General features: G+C 43.5%; 1 protein-coding gene across 1 annotated transcript in view; it reads right to left on the bottom strand.

The window, feature by feature from the left end:
• LOC138301508 (amine oxidase [copper-containing] 3-like) overlaps positions 1 to 18,864 on the bottom strand; it is a 34,262-nt gene extending 15,398 nt beyond the window's left edge. Inside the window, exon 1 of the mRNA XM_069242022.1 lies at positions 17,265 to 18,864. Coding sequence (XP_069098123.1) covers positions 17,265 to 18,864 — 1,600 coding nt within the window. The remainder of the gene's footprint in view (positions 1 to 17,264) is intronic.
• Between the last annotated feature and the right edge of the window lie 3,219 nt (positions 18,865 to 22,083).

The raw sequence follows: 22,083 nt of genomic DNA, 5'->3' as shown, positions 1-22,083 counted from the left end.
TCTCCTGCTCCTCCGGTCTCCTCTCCTGGGCTCGCCTCTCCCTGGGCTCCCTTTGCTGCTCTCTCTCCTCGGTCTCCTTCCTCCTAGGCTCTCCTCTCCTGCTCCTCCGGTTGTCTCTCCTGGGCTCTCCTCTCCTCGATCTCCTCCTCCCCTGTTCCGGGTCCGTCCTCTCTTTTGGCCACGCCGCGCCGGGAAACCCACCCGGTTTCCCCGGCAACGGCCCTCCTCCTGCCTCGCTCGTATCGCGTCGCCCCGGCAACGGGGAGACGCGGACATGACGTATCGGCCTGGTCCGATACGTCATGTCGAGCCGCGGTTGCCGGGAACACCCGGTCACAGTCACTAAAGTCTTCACATGTGAATTCATAATGTAGATCACAGTTGCATTTATACTCATGTATGCATAATTGAATTGCAATTACATATACTTTAGCATGATGAACTGACATTCTTATGCATTTAAAGTTACATGTGAACAAACGACACACGCTTAAGTGTGCACTTTTGAATTATACGTTTAACTTGACATGACTAAGACTAAATTTATTTCTGTTTTTCCATTTCTGCTTGCATGTCTTTTTTTTACAGGTACATTCACATTAAATGTTAGTTTGGAAATAGATGTAACATTGTCTAAGCAATAGACAGTTTGAGAAAGGGACCTTGATGATGGAAGAACATGGCGAAACAGTGTGAGCTGACCGTCCCTATTCAGTTTTGTTGCAGGTGCTCAAAGATAGTGTTGTTCCCAAAACTGCTCTGGGAGAATCCACGGATGTTGCAGCTTACAACATGAGAATGGAAAGGGCAATTGAACCCCTGATGGTGTGAACGAGGGGTGTTGCTTGGAAGGATTTTTGTGATATTAAATAGTGCTCATATAAGTAGTTAGGTAGATTCCCCTAGGACATTGAGAGGTACAGACCTCTATCTTTTCCCCTCCATTTTGTCTCTTTGCTAAGTATAGCTTAGACGAGCACCTATTTTTATGACTCTAAGAAGACTCTGGATCGAGCTTCTAAAATGCTGACACCTTTTTTTTCATATGCATGAGCATATTGTTTTACCTTTTGTAGCATTTTTCTCAACCTCTTTGAGATTTCTCCCTAGACTTAGAACTTTTGATTAATTTAGGTCCTCCGTTAGATGACCTTAGCCTTTACTCATGTTTAGGGGAGAAGATCGGAGACTCTTCCCTGAGCACCAAATTCTATTGCACATTTTCTGTGTTAATGTAACCAGAATTCTTGTATGCCTTATGTTGATGCACCGAAACTTCTTCAAAAGGTTTAGTTATCCTGTTGTAATCCTGTATCTGTACAGAATGTTTTTGAAATTGATTTACATTAACCTGACTGTTAACTTGTAATAAAACTTATTAACTTTAGTCCTGATTCCTGGACCTTTTTGAGTAGCCAAATATGTTACACCGTTAAATGGAAATTCTATGATCAATGCTAACTCCCTACAACTCTCGAGTCAACTTACAAAGGTCCATCCGATTGGAGAAGATTTGGCCCAGTGTTCCATCAAACTGGTAGCAGAAGACGGTTTTATGACCATAGTGAGGGACTTCGGGCATCCCTTTCAGAAATCACTCAAGCTTAGCCAAATGCCCAAAGTCTATGGTTCATACGGAGGATTGATGGGGTTGCACATTGTGGTTGCTTATGCTTAGCTGGTGGTGTTGTGTAGTGATTGTGTGGTGCTCTGCGTAGATACTTTGAGTTGGTCTTAGGATGTGGCATTTCCTGCAAAGAAGCTGAAGTGGTTATCGGTCCATTGTGGCCTAAGATTCTGAGATATGATGAAAAGTTTAGAAATGCAGTAAGTTATACCTGCCTGCTGTGTTGTGGTGCTAGTCATGAGATGTTGTCGACAGCACTATTGGATAAGGACCTTATCTTTGCATGATTGTGAGGTGGTTGGTATGGTGAATCTCAATGCACAGGGAGGAACTGTATCAGTCCGAGTGAGACACCGCTGCTAGAGGTTTAACTCAATGGGTATCAGGGTAGTTTGTGAAGTGTTACTTCGGACTGTTTCTTGAAGTGTTTGAATACTTTTAATTTCTTTAGAGGTGCAAACAAAGTTAGTTGCTGAAGTTGCTTGAATTTGTTTTTTGCACTGCGATTGTTGGAGGAGAATATTTGCTAAAAATTGTTAAGGAGGGTGAGCTGCTGCAAGGAGTGAGGTTGACATCACAGTGTGCAGCGCTGGTATTGGTCGGTTGGTGTAAAGCTGCACAGGGTATTGGTTTAATGCATCCTTGAGAGTCATTCTGGTATTAGTTGTGGATATCAAACAAAGAATAGTGGGGGAAAAAAAGCATTTCTGGTTTGAACAAAACGTTATCACTTCGAAGTCTGATAAAGGGAAATGTGACTGTCTGTTAGAATGATTGAAGATGCGCCTTCTGAAGGTACACCAGGCCATTGTATGCCGCTAAATGTGGGGCTTAACACATATATTTGGCTAGAACAATGGCATAAGATACTGAGAAAGAGGGTGCACTGACATTTCCACGCTATGGCACACTAATTTGATAACTTTGAACATCTAAGGAGAATGTTGTATGACATAAAACCTCCCCGTTACCTGTGCAATACGAAGCACTTAATGCTTGGGAACACATAGCTCATCAGAGACAAAAAGAGACATATCAAGAAAGGGTAAAGAAAGCAATACACACTTGTGCAGATGATAGATGGGATGCAGAACAAAAGACATGGAGAACTGATGTTATTGGGGAAACTAGATTGTATCCTGCATTGACAAGTGAGGGAGAGGGAAAAAATAAACGAAAGCCAAAAAAAGAAGGAAGAGGTATATGACCCAGAGAATGGAAGGGAAGACAGTGATAGTGATTCAGATGAAGATTTCATAAATGAGTTATTATCTGCCCCCATATATGTAACCCAAGTAGGAGGAGTAAGCAATGCAAATATCAGTGGGAATTCTGATGTGCCTATCACACCAGTAGATGCAAGCTCAAACTGGATGGGAGAGCGTTCAGGAATGACAGTCCCTCAAAATGTATCTGCCTCAAATACCCCAGATGCATTGACAGTTTCCATCACAATTGGTCCTGTAGTTCCTTTTATAAACCTGGAGTGACAGGAAGTACTACACAAACTTTGGCTGTTCCTACAGAAATGGGTACTTCAGGTAACAACCTTGTGGGTTCAACAGTGAGAAGAAACGCTTCAGTTCCTATGCATAGGAATACTCCAAATGCTGCAAGTGCAGATCCAACATTGAGTCAGACAGGATTTTCTCTGCATGAAAGATTTCCCCAAAGATCACTACCACTTGCCCAATATGAAGGTACCCCCAAATACAAATTGCAGTACTCCTAAGACACAAATACTGTTAGGTTTGCCAAATTCTGACATGTCCATTTGGAATTCACCAGATCATGCCAATCCGAGTACTTTGCGGTGAGAAATGATAATTAATACCTCAACAGAACAACTCGGTCTTAGTGCCCATGAATTTGATGATTGCTTAAAAGCATAGACATTACAGATGAAGGTGAAGGTGAAGGTTCAGGAACGGGTGCAAAGACATTTCAAACCCCCATGAGAGAAAAGACAATAGATATGGCTAAATTAAACTTAGAGTTATACAAAATTATACTTGGAAATCTTGATATATCTCAAATAGACATCTATGAAGAAAATGAGCTCTTATTCACCTATAGGGACCTCACCAGACATGCAGAACAAGCTTATGAAAGGTTGGCAGACTAAGTTCAGAAATACGACATTGATTTGAATAAATCCAAAGCGTTACAGAAAGGTTATCGTTTGAGCTTCAGTGACTGTGATTTAATATGAGACCATCAGGAATGGAATTAATTGTCTATATCCAAAGATTGACTGAATTAGATTGATGGGAAGGGAGATGGCTAAAGGGGAAAGAACCAAAGAAAGTAAGGCTAGAACAGCCTCAGAGGAGGAGAAAGAGGATATACAAATACTCCTAATGAGAGAAGTTCCTGGAGGAGGCTATGTCCATGTGCCCTGGAGTAGGAGTGATCTTGCATCATTCACAAATGATTTTACAAAACTGCGGGAAAAACTAGTGAAATGGCACAGACAGGTTGGCAGGTTTGTGCATATGTGAAAGGTTTTGTGGATAGATTTGAATACCTTGTTTGAGATTGTGGTCCCGAGTGATTTGTGGGTTGAATGCAAGATAGCTATAGACTGGCCTGAGAAGAAACCTATGAGACACAGGGTCCATCTCCAATGGTGATGAGAAAGTTTCATCAGGTGAATGTGTTTTTCAAATCAAAGGTATCTCCTAAAGACAACAATTGGGTTAATATTGACAGAAGGATCCAAGAGTCCAAAGAGTCAATACACTCTTGTAGGGGAGGCTGTTGCAGGCCTTAAAAATAGTATAGTGGGACAGATACCATTGAGACCAAAGATATGGGACATTTTGTGTTCAGATTTGTGCATGGATTTAAAACTGAGATTAGCACTATGATTCAGCAACATTACATTTTTTGCAAAGTGAGTCGATTGATGAGATCTTGAGATATGCAAAATATTGTAGTCATAAATTGGAGATGAAGCAAAAGAAATTGAAAGAGGCTCTAATGGTGGCACAAATTAAACCTGCACAACAAAGCTAGAATCCACAGGTTGTAGGGAATAATGGTTCTATGCAGGGAGTGTATCAGCAGGGAGTCCCGATCATGCAAGGTGGTAATGGATTTCAACAAAAGGGTAGAGGTTGTGGTGTCCCAATTGAGCTGACAACAGGCGATTGATGTGGCTACTTTGAAGAAAACAAACCCTTGTCATGTTTTCGGCAGGAGAATGAGAACCAGGTTCAGAATGGTGGATATGTAAAAACACAGGACATGTACAACCACAGGTTAATTATCCAGTTCAGACACTGCTTGTACAGAGATAAAGATCGCAAAATTGTTTCCAAATCTCAGGGAATGCAGGTCCCACAAGTCCCAGTGCCACGACAGAATGCAAATGCTCCCACATCTAACTCGAATCAGATCCACAATGCAAACCGTAACCTGCCAATCTCAAGAATACTGCCAATCTCAAGAAGTTCTGTCAGATCTGGTACCTTGGGATGAGATTTGCATGCATGCCTTCCAGAGCTGAGAGTGAGTCTCTTTCGTGCACTTGCTCTGGGAATGCCTGATTACAAAAAATGCTTTACTTTGTTTTGCAGTGAAAAGCAGGGATGCGCTCTCTCAGTGCTTACTCAGATGCACGCGAATGCTCATAGGGAACACCTATTTTACAGTAACACTTAACCCAGTAGCTGCTGCGTTGCACAGGTGTCAGCATCGAACACTAAGAAAGCATTGTTATGGGTCATCTTCTGAATGTTTTGTTCCCCATTCTTGTTGAATCACACCAGAACCCTACATATTACTAATAGAAGGTTGACGTGCTACGAGCAGATCATAATTGCTGCAAGCAACATAACTCTTAAAAGATGTATGACATAGCACCTTGCAAGCTTGTAGCCCACACCTGTGAATGATGCTGATGTTGAAAATTAAGTTGAGCATGACTGTCTAGACATTACTAAATTTTGCACCAAGCCAAGACCTGACATACAAGATGCATCACTACCTGAAGTAGCTTATGTGATGTTTGTTGATGGCTCCTGTTTACAAGACTGTTAGAAATGGGGTCTTTGGTTGACAGTCAGGTTAGCCCCTGTTCAAGCAAGGACCCTCACTCTAGTCAGGGTAAAAGAGAATCACCCTCAGCTAACCCATGCTTACCCTCTTGGTAGCTTGGCAGAGCAGTAGGCTTAACTTCAGAGTGCTAGGTGTAAAGTGTTTCTACCAACAGACACAGTAACTTAATGAAAACACTACAAAATGACACAACACCAGTTTAGAAAAATAGGAAATATTTATCTAAACAAAACAAGATAAAAATGACAAAAATCCGACATACACAAGTCAAGTTATGAATTTGTAAAGATTAAACTAAAAAATAGCGCTTAGAAACACAAAATGCTTCGATCAGGTGTTAACACGGCGTTGTAACAGAGTAATTCCCAACAAGCCGACACCAGCGGCACCGAACACAGAGTCGCATAGACCCCCAAGTACAGTACCTTTGGTGAAGAGTGAAAACAAGTCAACGCGCGAAGTCGGGGATCGCGGCGTCTATGCGAAACGTTGAATCCATGCACTTCGAGCGGCGTCGGTCACAACGTGGTGCGGCGACTTCCATGGAGTCACGGACTTCAGCGGGGCTGCAGCAGCGTTAGGCCTGCGAAGGTCGTCGCGTTCCAGTGAAGATCATGGAGTCGGTTGCAGGTGGCGTCACTGGATTCGGCAGCGGCGTCGGTCAGAAGTCGATTTCCTTATATTTCCACCAGCTTTCCTTTCAAGGGCCCAGGGACTGGATAAGGCATCACTTGTCAGAGCAGGAGTTTCTCCAGAGATTTCTTCACAAGATGGAAGGCACACAAAGTCCAGTCTTTGCCCTCTTACTCTGGCAGAAGCAGCAACTGCAGGATAGCTCCACAAAGCACAGTCACAAACAGGGCAGCTCTTCTTCCTCAGCTCTCCAGCTCTTCTCCAGGCAGAGGTTCCTCTTGTTTCCAGAAGTGTTCTAAAGTCTGTGGTTTTGGGTGTCCTTCTTATACCCAATTTCTCCTTTGAAGTAGGCCTACTTCAAAGTAAAGTCTCTTTTGAATGTGAAATCCTGCCTTGCCCAGGCCAGGCCCCAGACACTCACCAGGGGGTCGGAGACTGCATTGTGTGAGGACAGGCACAGCCCTTTCAGGTGTAAGTGACCACTCCTCCCCTCCCTCCTAGCACAGATGGCTCATCAGGAAATGCAGACTACACCCCAGCTCCTTTTGTGTCACTGTCTAGTGTGAGGTGCAACCAGCCCAACTGTCAAACTGACCCAGACAGGGAATCCACAAACAGGCAGAGTCACAGAAATGGTATAAGCAAGATTATGCTCACTTTCTAAAAGTGGCATTTTCAAACACACAGTCTTAAAATCAACTTTACTAAAAAAATTATTTTTAAATTGTGAGCTCAGAGACCCCAAACTCCACATGTCCATCCGCTCCCAAAGGGAATCTACCCTTTAATCAGATTTAAAGGTAGCCCCCATGTTCACCTATGCGAGGGACAGGCCTTGCAACAGTGAAACATGAATTTAGCAATATTTCACTGTGAGGACATATAAAACACATCACTATATATCCTACCTTAACCATACACTGCACCCTGCCCTTGGGGCTACCTAGGGCCTACCTTAGGGGTGTCTGGCATGTAAGAAAAGGGAAGGTTTAGGCCTGGCAAGTGGGTAAACTTGCCAAGTTGAATTTACAGTCAAAACTGCACACACAGACACTGCAGTGGCAGGTCTGAGACATGATTACAGAGCTACTCATGTGGGTGGCACAACCAGTGCTGCAGGCCCACTAGTAGCATTTGATTTACAGGCCCTGGCAGCTCTAGTGCACTTTACTAGGGACTTACTAGTAAACCATGGATAAGCCAATTACATACACATTTTGTGAAGGAGCACTTGCACTTTAGCACTGGTTCGCATTGGTAAAGTGCCCAGAGTAACAAAAACAGTAAAATCAGAGTCCAGCACACATCAACAATATGGGGAACAGAGGCAAAAAGTTAAGGGAGACCACGCCAAGGATGAAAAGTCTAACAGAGACAATGAAGGAAGCGTATGCAGTCTGTACTGCCTCAGCTATGGTCAAATCCTTCTGGCTTCAAGAAGTATTTTGGGGCATATTTATACTTGTTTTGCACTGAATTTGCGTCATTTTCTTTACGCAAATTTGGTGCAAAACTAACTCCATAATTATACTTTGGCACTAGACCAGTCTAGCGCCATATTTATGGAGTTAAAGTCATTTTTTGGATGTGGAAACCTACTTAGTGACAATGAGATGCAAAGTAGGCATTCCCGTGCAAAAAATGAGTCTATGGCATTAGCGCCATATTTATCCCCGTGCTAAAATCATGCATGGGGGGATGAGGGTTTCAAATAATGGTGTAAAGCTTTCTTTGCACCATTATTTAACGCCTGGGTCAGGGCAGGCGTTAGGGGACCTGTCAGCCTATTTCTATGGTGGGACACTATGGAATAAGCCCACAGGTGCCCTCCCCAGGCCCCAGGGACAACCCCATCCACAGCAGAGGGAAAGCAGAGGATGGGGGACCCCATCCCAGGTAAGTATAGGTAAGTACAGGTAAAGGATTTTTTTAAGTGCCAGTGGGCCCCCTACATGGCACGGGGTGCAGTGGCCATGCCCAGGGGACCCTGGTCCCCTGTGCTGGCCAATGGGATGGTGGCCATGACTCCTGTCTTTTCTAAGACAGGAGTCATGTGGTATGGATGGTTTTGCATCAGAAAATGATGCTAGGCTGGTTAGAGTCATTCTTTCACTCTAACATGCCTGTGGAGAAGTGTGGCACAATAGTTAGAGCGGCAGACCCTGATGCAGAGATCTGACCACGGTTCAATTCCTGCCTTGGTGGGGCTTGGGCTCAATTCCCTTGGACCAGATAAATCTCGCCTCAGTGCCTAATCTAATTAATGGGTCCCACTCTGTATCTGTGGGCAATAACTTGCTTAATCTCCACAACACCCCTGACAGTACTTGCATGCCTGGGGTTTCCCAGGAGTGGGCACCTCACAGGGAAAAGCCAGGAGGGGTTCCACAGCAGTATGCATACAGTGCCTTGAGATCCTAACGGGTGAGTAGTGCGCTATACAAGTGCAAGGTTTTTACGTAACATGCCTAACATCATTTTTTGGTGCAAAACCCCCTTCTTCCATACCGCCAGCCAATGTTCCCTCTAATTTTTTTCCGCTGTGTGCAGCAGTGTGCGGTCTCTGTGCGCTGCAGCCAAGGATACGTGCGCCAAGAAATTGACCATTCACGCGCGCGCAGCGCATAACTAGCCAAGATCTTTGGCATTAGCCTCTCCATACCAGTAAAGCAAAAAAGGATATCATTGCTCCATGCAATAGGGCATCAAGGCAGTTTTGTGACCTGGTTGCACACCCCAAGGACATGACCTGTTAGGGGAGCACGTATATTGCTCTAAAAGGCTTATTTAGGCTTAGAAAGTGATAACGCATATAAACTACCACAAAGTATACGAATGGTGGAACATTTGATAACAGCACATTTTCTACTGTTCTGAAGCATTTCCTAGCTCATTAACCATTAATTTCCAAGACAAATATCACTTGCTCGCTTGTATGCTAAAGTACGCCAAATGATGTTTAAAACACTCCCCGTGGCATTTAAACGCTGTTTTCATTGACTTCAATCCAGATTCAAATATGAGCATTGTCTGCCTTAGGGGAGCACGTATATCGCTCTAAAAGGCTTATTTAGGCTTAGAAAGTGATAACGCTTATAAACTACCACAAAGTATAGGAATGGTGGAACATTTGATAACGGCACATTTTCTACTGTTCTGAAGCATTTCCTAGCTCATTAACCATTAATTTCCAAGACAAATATAACTTGCTCGCTTGTATGCTAAAGTATGCCAAATGATGTTTAAAACACTCCCCGCGGCATTTAAACGCTCTTTTCATTGACTTCAATCCAGATTCAAATATGAGCATTATTTGCCTTAGGGGAGCACGTATATCGCTCTAAAAGGCTTATTTAGGCTTAGAAAGTGATAACACATATAAACTACCACAAAGTATAGGAATGGTGGAACATTTGATAACAGCACATTTTCTACTGTTCTGAAGTATTTCCTAGCTCATTAACCATTAATTTCCAAGACAAATATCACTTGCTCGCTTGTATGCTAAAGTACGCCAAATGATGTTTAAAAGACTCCCCGCGGCATTTAAACGCTGTTTTCATTGACTTCAATCCAGATTCAAATATGAGCATTATCTGCCTTAGGGGAGCACGTACAGTATATCGCTCTAAAAGGCTTATTTAGGCTTAGAAAGTGATAACGCATATAAACTACCACAAAGTATAGGAATGATGGAACATTTGTGCGCGCTTGCCAAAGGGGCCTGCGCGATGGGGAAAGGGAAGGTGCGCGCGCGCGCACCTTACAGGGAACAATGCCGCCAGCCCCACCCGGCTAACATCATTTGTTTTTTACGCTAGCCTACCCTTTGCAAGCCGGTGCTAAACTTTTTGGTGCAAAACTGCATTGGTGCAGTTTTGCACCAAAAAGTATAAATCAGGGACTTTGTGCACAAGCAGCTGAGTTGATTGCTCTTACTAGAGCATGCTGTGTTTCAGACCAGCTGAAAGTGACCATTTTTATTAATAGTCAGTATGGCTTTGGTTTCGTCCATGACTTTGGACACTTATGGTCACAACAAGGTTTTATTATCTCTTCAGGCTCCCCTGAGTTATGTACACTCTCCCCATATGCAATGGAGAGAGTGTACATAACTTGTTAAAAGCATTACAGCTACCTGCTCAAGTTGCAGTAGTTAAATGCTTTGACACCGCAAGGAGGATGATTATGTAACAGTGTGAAACAGGTATGCTGACGAGGTTGCCAAATATTGTGTCTTAAATGCTTGTATTTTCAATGGTGAATATCAAAATGAGGGAACAGCTGAGACCAATCACAACCTTTTGCTAACCGCAGCAGATATGTGGGAGGAAGTTAAGAGGTTACAGAAAGAAGTGTCAGAAGCAAAACAGCAAGGGTGGATTGGAGCTGGTTGTGTAAAAAGGAAAGAAGATAACGGTTGGGTTTTGGCAGATAGAGAACCTGGATTGCCAGATAGTTTGCTACCTCCAATGGTGAGACATTATCATCGACCTGCTCTTGTAGGAAGGGATCCCATGTGCGACTGTTTCGGCAGACGTGGTTTAATCCTAGGTTCAGATTGATGGCTGAAGCATTATGTCACAGGCATGTTACATGTCAACAGATGAATGTCGGCAAAAGAATTGCAGTAACACTCAGGCACACAGGAAGATCAGGTGGTCCCTTTAACAGAATGCAGTTGGACTTCATCAAACTGCCTGTGTGCAACGGGCTGAGCTATGTCCTAGTGATTCATTGTATCTTCTCACGTTTGGTCAAAGCTTTCCTGACCAGAAGAAATGACAGTCTCACAGTACCTAAGCTCTTGGTAAGGGTATTTATCCACAGATACGGGTTCCCAACTTCTCTGGAGTCAGAACTAAGGACCCACTTCAACACTGAGGTCCTAAGGTTATTGTGTGCAGCATTGCAAGGGGAGCAGAGGCTACATTGCAGTTATCGACCTGAGGCTTCAGGACTTGTGGAGCAAGTCAATAGGTCACTGAAATCCAGACTGGCTAAGGTGTGTGCTTCCACTTCTTTTAAAAGGCCTGAAGCTTTGCCCCTTGTGTTAATGAGTCTTCGCAATACTCCAGATCGGAGGACAGGATTGTCTCCTCATGAAATCATCATGGGTAGAGCCATGAGATTGACAGCTGTGCCTGCAAATGTGGTTGTGAACATTTCAAATGGCACGGTTCTTATTCCTGTAAAGGACTGGCTGACGTGGTGTGTTCTGTGGTAGATTGGTTCTTTATCAATCCACAAATAGAAAACTTTGAAGATGAATTAATACAACACCTACCAACAACTGTGGAAATTAGTTTTTTGCAATGGGTGCAAAAAGGACATTGTAAAACAAATTAACTTTGTTTATAAAATAGAATGTATGCAAAAACTGTTAATTGAAAATGTGTTGAATATGAAATACATGTAAAAATGTGTTTATTGTAAATATTAAATAATAGTACATAATAATGTAAAAACATTGCTTACAAATACCAAATAAGTTAATTAAGAGCAAAACTAGAAAAATAAAACATTTAACAAAAAACAAGACTTCTTTATTTAATAATACACTATACACGCTCCGCCACACACCAACAAAGCTTAAACATATGCATGCATAAATATCGTTAGAATTGAATATATCATACTAATACACAACAATGACAAAAAAAAACATGCAATCACATCCAAAAGGCGAGACCTATTGGCGGAGTGTGACCATGAAAGAAGGAGAAACTAAAAGTGAGGCCGAAGTGGCTGGAACATTGAGATGAAGTGAGAGAATGATAGATGCAGTCAAGGAGAGGGAGGCAAAGCATTGCCGGAAGAATGATCAGATACATGCTCAAGGTTGTAGAAACTCATCTCAAAGAGATGGGATTCCAGGAGAGGTTGCAGGCCCCCAGGCTCCAGGTGGAAGTGTATGTGTGGCTCTTGTTGCAGGCGGCGGGGCTCGGAAACCACAGGCACGGCTGGCAGGAGAGACATATTTCTCTTTTTAGAGAGATTGACAAAGCCAAGCGAGCAGCCACAATATGAAGATGGTATATTTACCTCCTCATGGACATGGATAAATTTGTGTGATGTGGCCCCCATAACCACTTTGCATTTTATCAATTACCAGCCTTAGTTTCATATACCTCATCAGAGCTGGGTATAGTCGCCACCTATACTGGCATTACTTCCACGTCACAGTGGTTTTCCTATTTGTGCCTGATAAACATATTCTTTAGTTGAGTAATGACACAAATGTTGGTGGTTACAACATGACACGTCTTACTTTGTTCTTTCTCCCTCATGCAACAGTTTATGTGCAACTATTTGAGAAGGGGTCAACCATGTGATCCATGTTTTATTGTATATTCTCTATGTAATTTACCCTAACCTCCCTCGTCCTGAATTCTTCCTGGCTCTAATTTTTAGGCTTGGCCTAATGGTAAAATGTTAGACGTGTCCAGAGCGAATACTGGAAAGAAGAACAATTGATGCAGGATCTTGCTAGGGAAAATATGGTTTCATTAACTTACATGAACAGAATAAAATCCTTCCACCAGCATAGGCACGGGACCTGTAATGTAAGGGGGACTCTTTTCTTAATCCATCCACTGCAAGCATCCCTTCTCAAGTTAAGGGCATGGCCATACCCTTGGTAGGCTACAGAGACCAGACAAAGGAGGAGGAACAGTCCTAAAAGGAAAGTAGAATGGTGAGTCCGGGAAGACAGTGCAATCTGGAAGAAGGTTGGACCAGTCTTGCACCTAACTGAGAGAACAGGACAGGTTGATGGCACGATACTAGGGAAACAATGGTATGCAGAGGCATGAGGGAGCCAGGTTGAGAATCCACACCAGGGAAGATATGGCATAGGAAAGACCTTTTGTAGCAACTTCAGTTGTACCCAACTATTACTACAGAACTACACCCAAAACTGGGTCATTCAATAGAAGGTCAACCTATTTCATTTGTACAGGCTTGTTGACTCTGATAGTCCTGTTTTTCATTATTTTTACCAAGCTTTGTCTGCTTTCGGTTCATTCCATCCTCTCTCTATTTTACTTGCAACTTCTCTTTATCCCTCCTCACACTCCCTTGCCTATGTATGGTGTATCTCTCTCTCTTATCCCTTTTTCACCCTCTTACATCCCTTCTTCTTCTTTCCATTTAATTATGCATCTTAAACTCTTACCACCATTTTTAGATCTGGTTTAGAGACAACTGTTGCTGTGTCGCCAGCCTCCTATAAGCAATAAAAAATCATGAATAAAAAATACATTTATATTTACACAGAGTGGTTTGTGTCGCTCCTCTTCGTCCATTGATCTAGTTAACTGTCTTTCACATTTTGTGTCAATCTACCAGAGCATACAGCCAGCATGGGCAATGGGTCAGCCCACTTCAGACATTGACTCTCTTGCACTGTGAATGACGCCACGCAGCCTAATCACTTGTGTGCATCCTCCTAACAAGAAATGTACTTCAGTGCTAGTACTGGTGGGCCAATGCTTTACTTTGCCAATATTTATTTCCATTCTTTAGCCTCTTTTCATTGTTTTTGAGTCAAAGCCAATAGTGCCATGCCCTTGATACAGTAAGAATCAAAGTTAATTTTCTCGGGATAGGGATCAAAACTATTAAGCATTGGCAAAGCCAATAGGCCTTGCCTGTACAAGAGCTATTGGCAATGTGTTTTTGCCATGTTGTACCACAGTGTGGCTGCTGTTCAGTATGGCTGAAAGTTATTGGTGTGGGATGTCTTAGAGTTGAGTGGGGGAGTAGTGTGTTAAAGAGTGGAGTAGAGGGGGTAGAGTGTAGTAGAGTTGAGTGGAGGAGAGTAGAGTTCAACGGCCCAGTGGCAAAGAGTGTCATAGCATGGAGTGCCATGGGGTGAAATAGGGTGGATTGGGTTGGAGTGGATTGAGGTATTTGGGTGGATTGGGGTAGAGTGAGGTAGATTGGTTTGGAGTAGAGTGGGGTGGATTGAATGTAGTTGGGTGGATTGGAGTGGGGTGGACTAAAATCGGGTGAGGTGGATTGGAGTGGGGTGACTGAACTGGAGTGAGGTGGATTGGACTGGATGGAATTGGACTGGGGTGAGGTGGACTGGAGTTGGGTGGGCCAGACGGATTGGAGTAGGGGAGACTGTTTTTAATTGGAGTGGGGTGGGTTGGGAGTAACGAAGTGAGGTGAATGGGAGTGGATTTGGGTGAGTGGTTTGGATTGGAGTGGGGCGGATTTGATTGGAGTGGGGTGGATTGGGGCATACTGCACGATTATGTGTTAGAGCACAATTTCGAACATTACACATAAGAAAAAAAAAAGTTGTTTTGCAATGTTTAGAACAAGATAACAGTCATCTTTTGAGAACAGCACCCAAAAGCAAAAACAAAACAAAATATGAATGCAAAGTGAGAAAAGAAGATTTGGCAAAATAAAACAAAAAGTTAACTACAGAAAATACAACTTTGCTATTTTGTTTGTCCTCCTGAGCACGTTTCTGCCTATCACAAGCCTTCTGTTTGCAGGGCACTAGATGTTAAAATAGTACCTCACTCATGTCAGGAGCAATGGACGGGCGCTGATTAAATTGAATATATCACTGCTTAATCGCTGTCCCACCGACAGGAATGAATAATATGCCATCCATGACCAACTGCGAGGCTTTAAAGAAGAGTGCCACCCAACCCAACAAATGAGAAACAACAGGGGGCTCCAAGCTCTTTTCTGTATGCAACAGCATCTCGCAAGCAATATGCATGCACCAGTGCATACTATCACAGGCTCGACCATAAAAAGGGTCTCTGTGTATGCACCCATTTTAAATACAGTTGCTTGTGAGCCTGCACTGGTACTCTTCTACTAAATTATTTTGATGGTCATTTTTTTAAATGTATTGTTTTTGCAAGCATGTGGTATGAGTGTACTATATGTTCATAAATAAAACAATAATAACTATTGCGACGCCTTCCCATGGCCAGGCCTACAGGCTTTAACCACGCATGTTTTTATTTAATCCTTTAAAGCAGATTAGTCAGATTAAGATCTCAGCAGGGAATTTATCCAGGAAAGTTTACTTTAGTCATTGAAAGTTGAGGTTTAAAAAATAAGTGCATACTGCAATACACAATATGCTTTGATTAAGAAATGCCAATAAAAGATTTATATCTTGTCATGAAGCAAGATATCTAGGGGCATATTTATACTCCGTTTGCGCCGAATTTGAGTCGTTTTTTTCGCCGCAAATTCGACACAAAACTAACTCCATATTTATACTTTGGCGTTAGACGCGTCTAGCGCCAAAGTTCATGGAGTTAGCGTCATTTTTTTGCGTGAACACCTTCCTTGCGTTAATGATATGCAAGGTAGGCGTTCCCGTCTTAAAAAATGACTCCGATGCATATGCGTCGTATTTATACTCCCGGGCAAAAATGACGCCCGGGAGTGGGCGGGTCTAAAAAACCCGCATTAGCGCCGGATTTTAGCGCCTGGGTCAGGGCAGGTGTTAAGGGACCTGTGGGCTCAGAATGAGCCCAGAGGTGCCCTCCCCTGTCCCCAGGGACACCCCCTGCCACCTTTGCCCACCCCAGGAGGACACCCAAGGATGGAGGGACCCACCCCAGGGACATTAAGGTAAGTCCAGGTAAGTATTTTTTTTTTTTTTTTTTGTGGCATAGGGGTGCCTGATTTGTGCCCCCCTACATGCCACTATGCCCAATGACCATGCCCAGGGGACAGAAGTCCCCTGGGCATGGCCATTGGGCAAGGGGGCATGACTCCTGTCTTTGCTAAGACAGGAGTCATTTCAATGGGGGATGGGCGTCGTAAAAAAATGGCGCAAATCGTGTTGTGGTGATTTTTTTGCCTCAGCCTGACTTGCACCATTTGTGGACGCCCATGCGCCATTTTCCCCCTGCGTCAGCGCTGCCTGGTGTACGTCGTTTTTTTTTAACGCACACCAGACAGCGCCGGCGGCTAACGCCGGCTAACGTCATTCAATAAATACGGCGCCCGCATGGCGCTTCAGAATGGCGTTAGCCGGCGCTAATTTTTTTGGCGCAAAACTGCGTTAGCGCAGTTTTGCGTCAAAAAGTATAAATATGGCCCCTAGTGATGCACAGAATTTTTTGTGACTCGTAGGGAAGACCGACCTTCTTTTATATTGTTATGTCTTAGTGTTTTTTTTAATCCTATTATTATAGTTTCTCCGTGCCCTCAGTGAGTCTGCGATGGGAGCAAAACTACTCACCTGGCTTCCACCTGCCATTTCAGCAGCAACACGACATCTTGACTCAGCTACTGTTCACAGTCAAACTTCCTATGGGTAACTTTTAACACTATGTGGCAGGTGGGAGCACATTTAAAAGAACAACAGCTAAAATAACGGCTAGGGATCACCGGTCTCCTTATAAAGTTAGCATTAGCCACCTCGTAATAATAGTGCGACTAGACACTTTTTCAGTTCACCTGCCTGCATTGACACCAAGAGGACGAGTTATTGACAAGAAAAATGCAAGGTGAACGTGTAATAAAAAATTACATTTGATCTTAGCCATAAAGCTAAGAAGTGAATTCTGTATGAATTCCGAAGAGCAGTAACCTCATACGTTGTAGCATAATAACCGGAGCACCATCACTGATATACTATGTTCATTACCTGAAAATTCCTAGGAGCTTTGCCAGCTGTGTGCAATGAAATCCAGGTACCCCTTTGATTTTCTTCTAGACTGTTGTGGGAATCCAGGGTCTTGTATTTGCCACATACTCCATGGAATGGAGTTTGAATAGTGAGCCTAGAATTGGGCAGAACGTTCTTGACCTCTTCTTCGTTTGATTGACCACAAACAGAAACATCAACAACCTCAAAAGCAAAATAGATGCCTTATGCATTTATCATCCAGGCAAAGGTCTGCTGAGTTGAAAGTATGGTAAAATACAGTAAATGGGATGAACTTACCTCCAATGTCTAGGTCAACTTTATAATTTATGAAGTGGGTGTGGAGAGTTCCCAAGGTGTGTTCGCCAACTCTAGACCCGAAATCGAGACCGTCGGCATAGAGGAAGGACGAACAGATGTAGCCTGTGGCAGACACTTTGGCTTCAATCACGCCATTCTGATAGAACATAAAGTCCCACACGTAGTCGTAGTTTGTCAGTGTTGAAACAGCCCTGATCACCAGGACGGTACTAGGTAGCCCACCGTAATATTTAGGATGCAAGTTGGAATAGTGCCGCCTCAGAGGTATACCTGCATTCTGTTCAAATATGCATATGGAGTTTTTGACAGTTTTGGGACTCTGGGATTCAATCATATGGTGGGTATCCACGTAGGTAGCTTGATAGGGGCAGTCCACTCCCCTGACCAGCTCATGCGCAAATCTTCCAATGCTAAAACTGCTGTCTATGTACCTGGTTACAAGTAAACCTGGAGCATTCGAACCATAGATTGCAATGGCCTCCTGCACACTCAGCTCGTAGACAACCCTCTCCCCCTGAAATCGTACATCAAAGAGAAGCAACCCAGAGTTCACATGTTTTCCAAAGGCGAAGCTCCAGGACTGAAAGAACACTTGGTTGTCTTTGACACTGTAGCGTGGGCCAGTGGGCTCATATTGAAAAGGAGTATTTGCAGTTGGGTCCCCTAGTGGAATCATGGAAGCAATGTCCATCTCGGGTGGCACTTTACCCATTTTTTCAACCATCATTTTGCCTGCTTTATGCTCCTCCTCCAGGTGAACCATATCGTTGAAATACTTGCCCTTGTAAAAAACTTTGACCGCTTTCCACTGGGAGACATCTAGACTTTGATGGTCAACCAGGATTTCCAAGCCCACCGGGTGGAGGAAGAAGCCACTACCACTAACATTATGGAACAAGATAAACCAAGTTCTGCGGTCTCCAGATTGGAACCCCCGCGGGGCTGTGGTGAGCGCTGCAAAGTTTGTCCCATCATAGTCAAAGGCATCTTTCAGGAAGATTGGCGCCTTGGCAAACTCTTTCTGGTAGATCAAAGTGTAAATTTCCGTGTACTCCTTACCAATCACAGGTCTGCGGTAGTAGGGGAGCTGGTCTTTGTACTTCTGCAGAGTGATGTCTGAGTGGTAAGTTGGGTGAGGCAGAGGGCCTATCACATACTCTGTAATATTAGGTACTTGCTGGTTGCCAAAGAAAACCACCGCCAGCGCTTCTCTTTTTGGCTGTGGCCCTCTGTTGTCGAGGAAATTTAGTGCATCTTGCTTTTTAGGGAGCAGGACATCGACGTAGTAAATACAGTTGTCGGAGGGGTTTGCTTCTGCAGCATCTACAAAGCCAACACCGAGGTTCTGCTGAAGGTAATACACCACTTCTGATAATTCTGTAGGGTTGAGGTCAGAAAAGATCACACCCTGACCATCTAGCTTTTCCTGTTGGTCTGCCTGCTTTTCCTGCTGGCCACTGTGTTTTTGTGCCCCGCCATCTTGAGATTTGGCCTTCACACCAGACACAAGCGTGCCAAAATTGGCCAACATTGTGACCCATGCCAAGGCCAACAGCACGAGAACTGTCCTCAGATTCATGTTCATGCCCAGGGAGGAGAAGTGAAAATTGTTGCTCCGGCCTCCTGCCCTACGCAGCCAGAGTGAATTTCCACATCATGTGCTGCTCACAATAAATAGGCACAGCAATGGGTGTCAGAAGAGACAGGTGCGGGACAGGAAAGCACGAGGTTAGCCAAAAAGGGCGGGTTACTGTTTGTGGAATCAAAAACAGGACAGCTTTCTTGTGAACCTGCACACAGGCCGCAGGGTGTGTCCAGAGTAGCATTTGCGCAGAGGGGCGGTAAGTTCTTATGAGGACGAGAGGGCGCGTTTTCACACTTGAACCAGCCTGAGGCACTGACTGTGGTGTACCCATCGGACTGCACGTCATTATTTTGATGTTGTTGTTTTTTAACCAAGTTGTCTACCTCCTATTTGGAAGGGAACGCGGATCAAAACAATTCCATACAAATGTAACAAAGAAGGCATGAATGTTGCGAGCCAGGCTTGGTGCGAGAAAACCTTGGTAAAGTTTAAACAGCCAGGGCAGCGCTTTGGCCAATTTTGTGCATCATAATTACTGCACAGAATTGGAATGGACTTTCAACTTTCTTAGTGTAAGAGGACCCAACGAGCTCATGATTTCCGGACGCAGACACGAGAAGCTCATTCAGGCCATGTTTTGTAATGGGATGAACACTGCTACAAGCCCCAGAGTGCAAGAACAATTTCTGGACTGAATGAGCCATTCACGCATGGGCCTGGGAAACGTGAAAGCTCTGTGGTCCTTTATCAAGGAGTCTTCGAGGCACATAATGGCAACCACATGCCTTTGGCATCTAAGGCCTGTTTCTCGACCCAAGTACTTAACAGTCCTCATGAACTTGGCTTCAGACAAGGCGGCGGACAGTAATGGCACTTTTTTATTGTTTCTGCTTATAAATATAGGTCATACAATATCAAATCCATAATGATACAAAAGTAAAATCGATGCTTGGCAAATTCTATTGCATAACACGTTTGCAATAAATCTCATCTTTTTAAGATATATACAAAGAAAAGACTCAATGGGCATGCCTGCACAGCCGTCTCGTTCTCAGGCTCAATGCACAATCAACCTGCAGCCTCACGAGTTTTCTATCCTCCCATAGAAAACAGGCACAGTAAAATCCAGACCATCCCAGATGGCAAAGTGTTATGTGCCAACCCCTCTTGACATCAAGGCCCGTTGACCCTAAACTGTAAATATAACTCGGTCAAACCTCCTCCAATATATGGGCACACAAATTGTGGCCTTGGTAGGTTTGAAATCGTGAGATTTTATAGTCACACTCATTAATGAAAGAGTTATTTGGGTCCATTTAGCAATAAAAGTTGTCTTACTCTTCTCCTAAAGTGCAGGTGCGTACAGCTAAAAATATGTAATAATTATGTCAGGCACTAAAATGTTGCCTGGCCCATAAGAAGGTTACAATTTACGAAATTCAAAAATACATTTTGTTTTATATTTCAACAAAAGTTACAAATTTGTATTTTGTACTTTGTATGTGTTACATTGCATTTTACAAATAAAATACAATGCATTTTAAATTCTGATAATGAATTCCTTCAATGTGCTTCATGAAAATAATACATTTACTTGAGCACACTATTTCAGTTTCTTCCTCCCGTAACTCTGCTCTACTAGTACTCCTACTACATGCCAGAAACTTGATGGATTCTCACCCTCAGTAACCACATCAACCACTTTCATCCAGCAATAATAGCACATCTAGGCAAAATAACTTCCCATGTACGACAACACTGATCTATGATGCACTTTTGGTACCCGGTGATATAATCAAGGGGCCCTGTTATATTGCAAGCTATTTGTCTTTAAAACATATTTACTGATTGCTTGTTGGCCACCCAAACACAGGTATTCTAGTTTTAGGAAACCACGAGTGCCCCTTGGTGCCCATTAATTCACATCCCACCCTACCTATGCATATGCAATGCAGGTTCCCATTCAATTCAGGAAACTTTAAACTAAAGTAAAACCTTCAAAGTGGGAATACTGTCCACCAACATTACCTCGTAGCCACATATAGTAGTTTAAAACTGAATACCAGAATTAACTTCGGAAATCACAGTGAGGTGGATATAATCAGTACCAGTTTATTTATGAGTTGCACGAACGCATGGCTTTCTAAGCAGCATGAACATAAGAAGCCACCGGGTTAAATATGGATTCATGGTCAGACTGAAGGCACAGATTCATGGCAGCTTTACAATGTCTCATATTATGCTTCTTGAACAGCGGACCGAGGTATAACCACCTTACCTGCAGGAGAAAGTGTACAGCAGCATACAGTGCAAGACAGATTCTTCACCTCCTTGAGAACCTTTGCAAGAAGTAAACTGGGGCCAGATGTATCAAACAGTTTTGCCCATTTTGTATCTATGGGAAAATGGGTTCGTACATATGGCCCCTGGTTATTTGTCCAGTTCTTTGTGTAGATCAGAACTGAGAGGGTCCTAACCAAACTTTGGGCCAGATTCACAAGAAAGTGGCCCATCAGCTGTGATGCGCCACTTTTCTTGCGCCCCTTTGTGCCCCCCCTGACACCGTATTTCCAATAGGGCTCACCATGGCGCATGTGAGGACAATAGTATCAAAATTTACACTGCTATTGTGGTACTTTGCAGGATTCGCGCCATAAATTGTGGCACTTATCCTGCAAAGTGAATGGAAGCCCATTGAAAGAAATGGGCATGTCATTTTAAACTCTGCTCTGAGTAGGTGTTAAAAATGACACTAAAAATGGTGCAGTAAAATGTTGTAAATTTCACTGTACCATTTTTACGGGCCTCACTTGCATACATTATACCTGGCGTAAGCATAATGTGTAGCAAGGAGGCACAAAGTGGCACAATGCAAGCACTGCGCCACTTTGTAGATATGGCAAAGGAGAATGGCCTCCTTAATGCCAAATTAGCGTAAAAAAATATGTTAGTGTGGCGCTAAGAGGCGGTAGGGCCTTGTAAATTTGGCCTATTATGTATAATGCTCTCTTTATTTCATGGAAGACCAGATCTAGATATTTCTCGTAGCAATGGGCAGGTTTAATTTCCTGAAAAAGTATAAAGAGCTTGCACCTCTGGATATTAAACATTCGTGAACGTAACATATCTTTGATTTTATGCAGACTCCAAGTGTGACGCCACGGGGACCCGCAGCATCCCCCTTGCGGGCCACAGGCAGATCAGTGGGCCGTG

The sequence above is a fragment of the Pleurodeles waltl genome, chromosome 6, assembly GCF_031143425.1.
Source record: "Pleurodeles waltl isolate 20211129_DDA chromosome 6, aPleWal1.hap1.20221129, whole genome shotgun sequence".
NCBI lineage: Eukaryota > Metazoa > Chordata > Amphibia > Caudata > Salamandridae > Pleurodeles > Pleurodeles waltl.
Note: the sequence above shows the minus strand (reverse complement) of the source record. Positions and strands in the feature narration are given on the sequence as shown.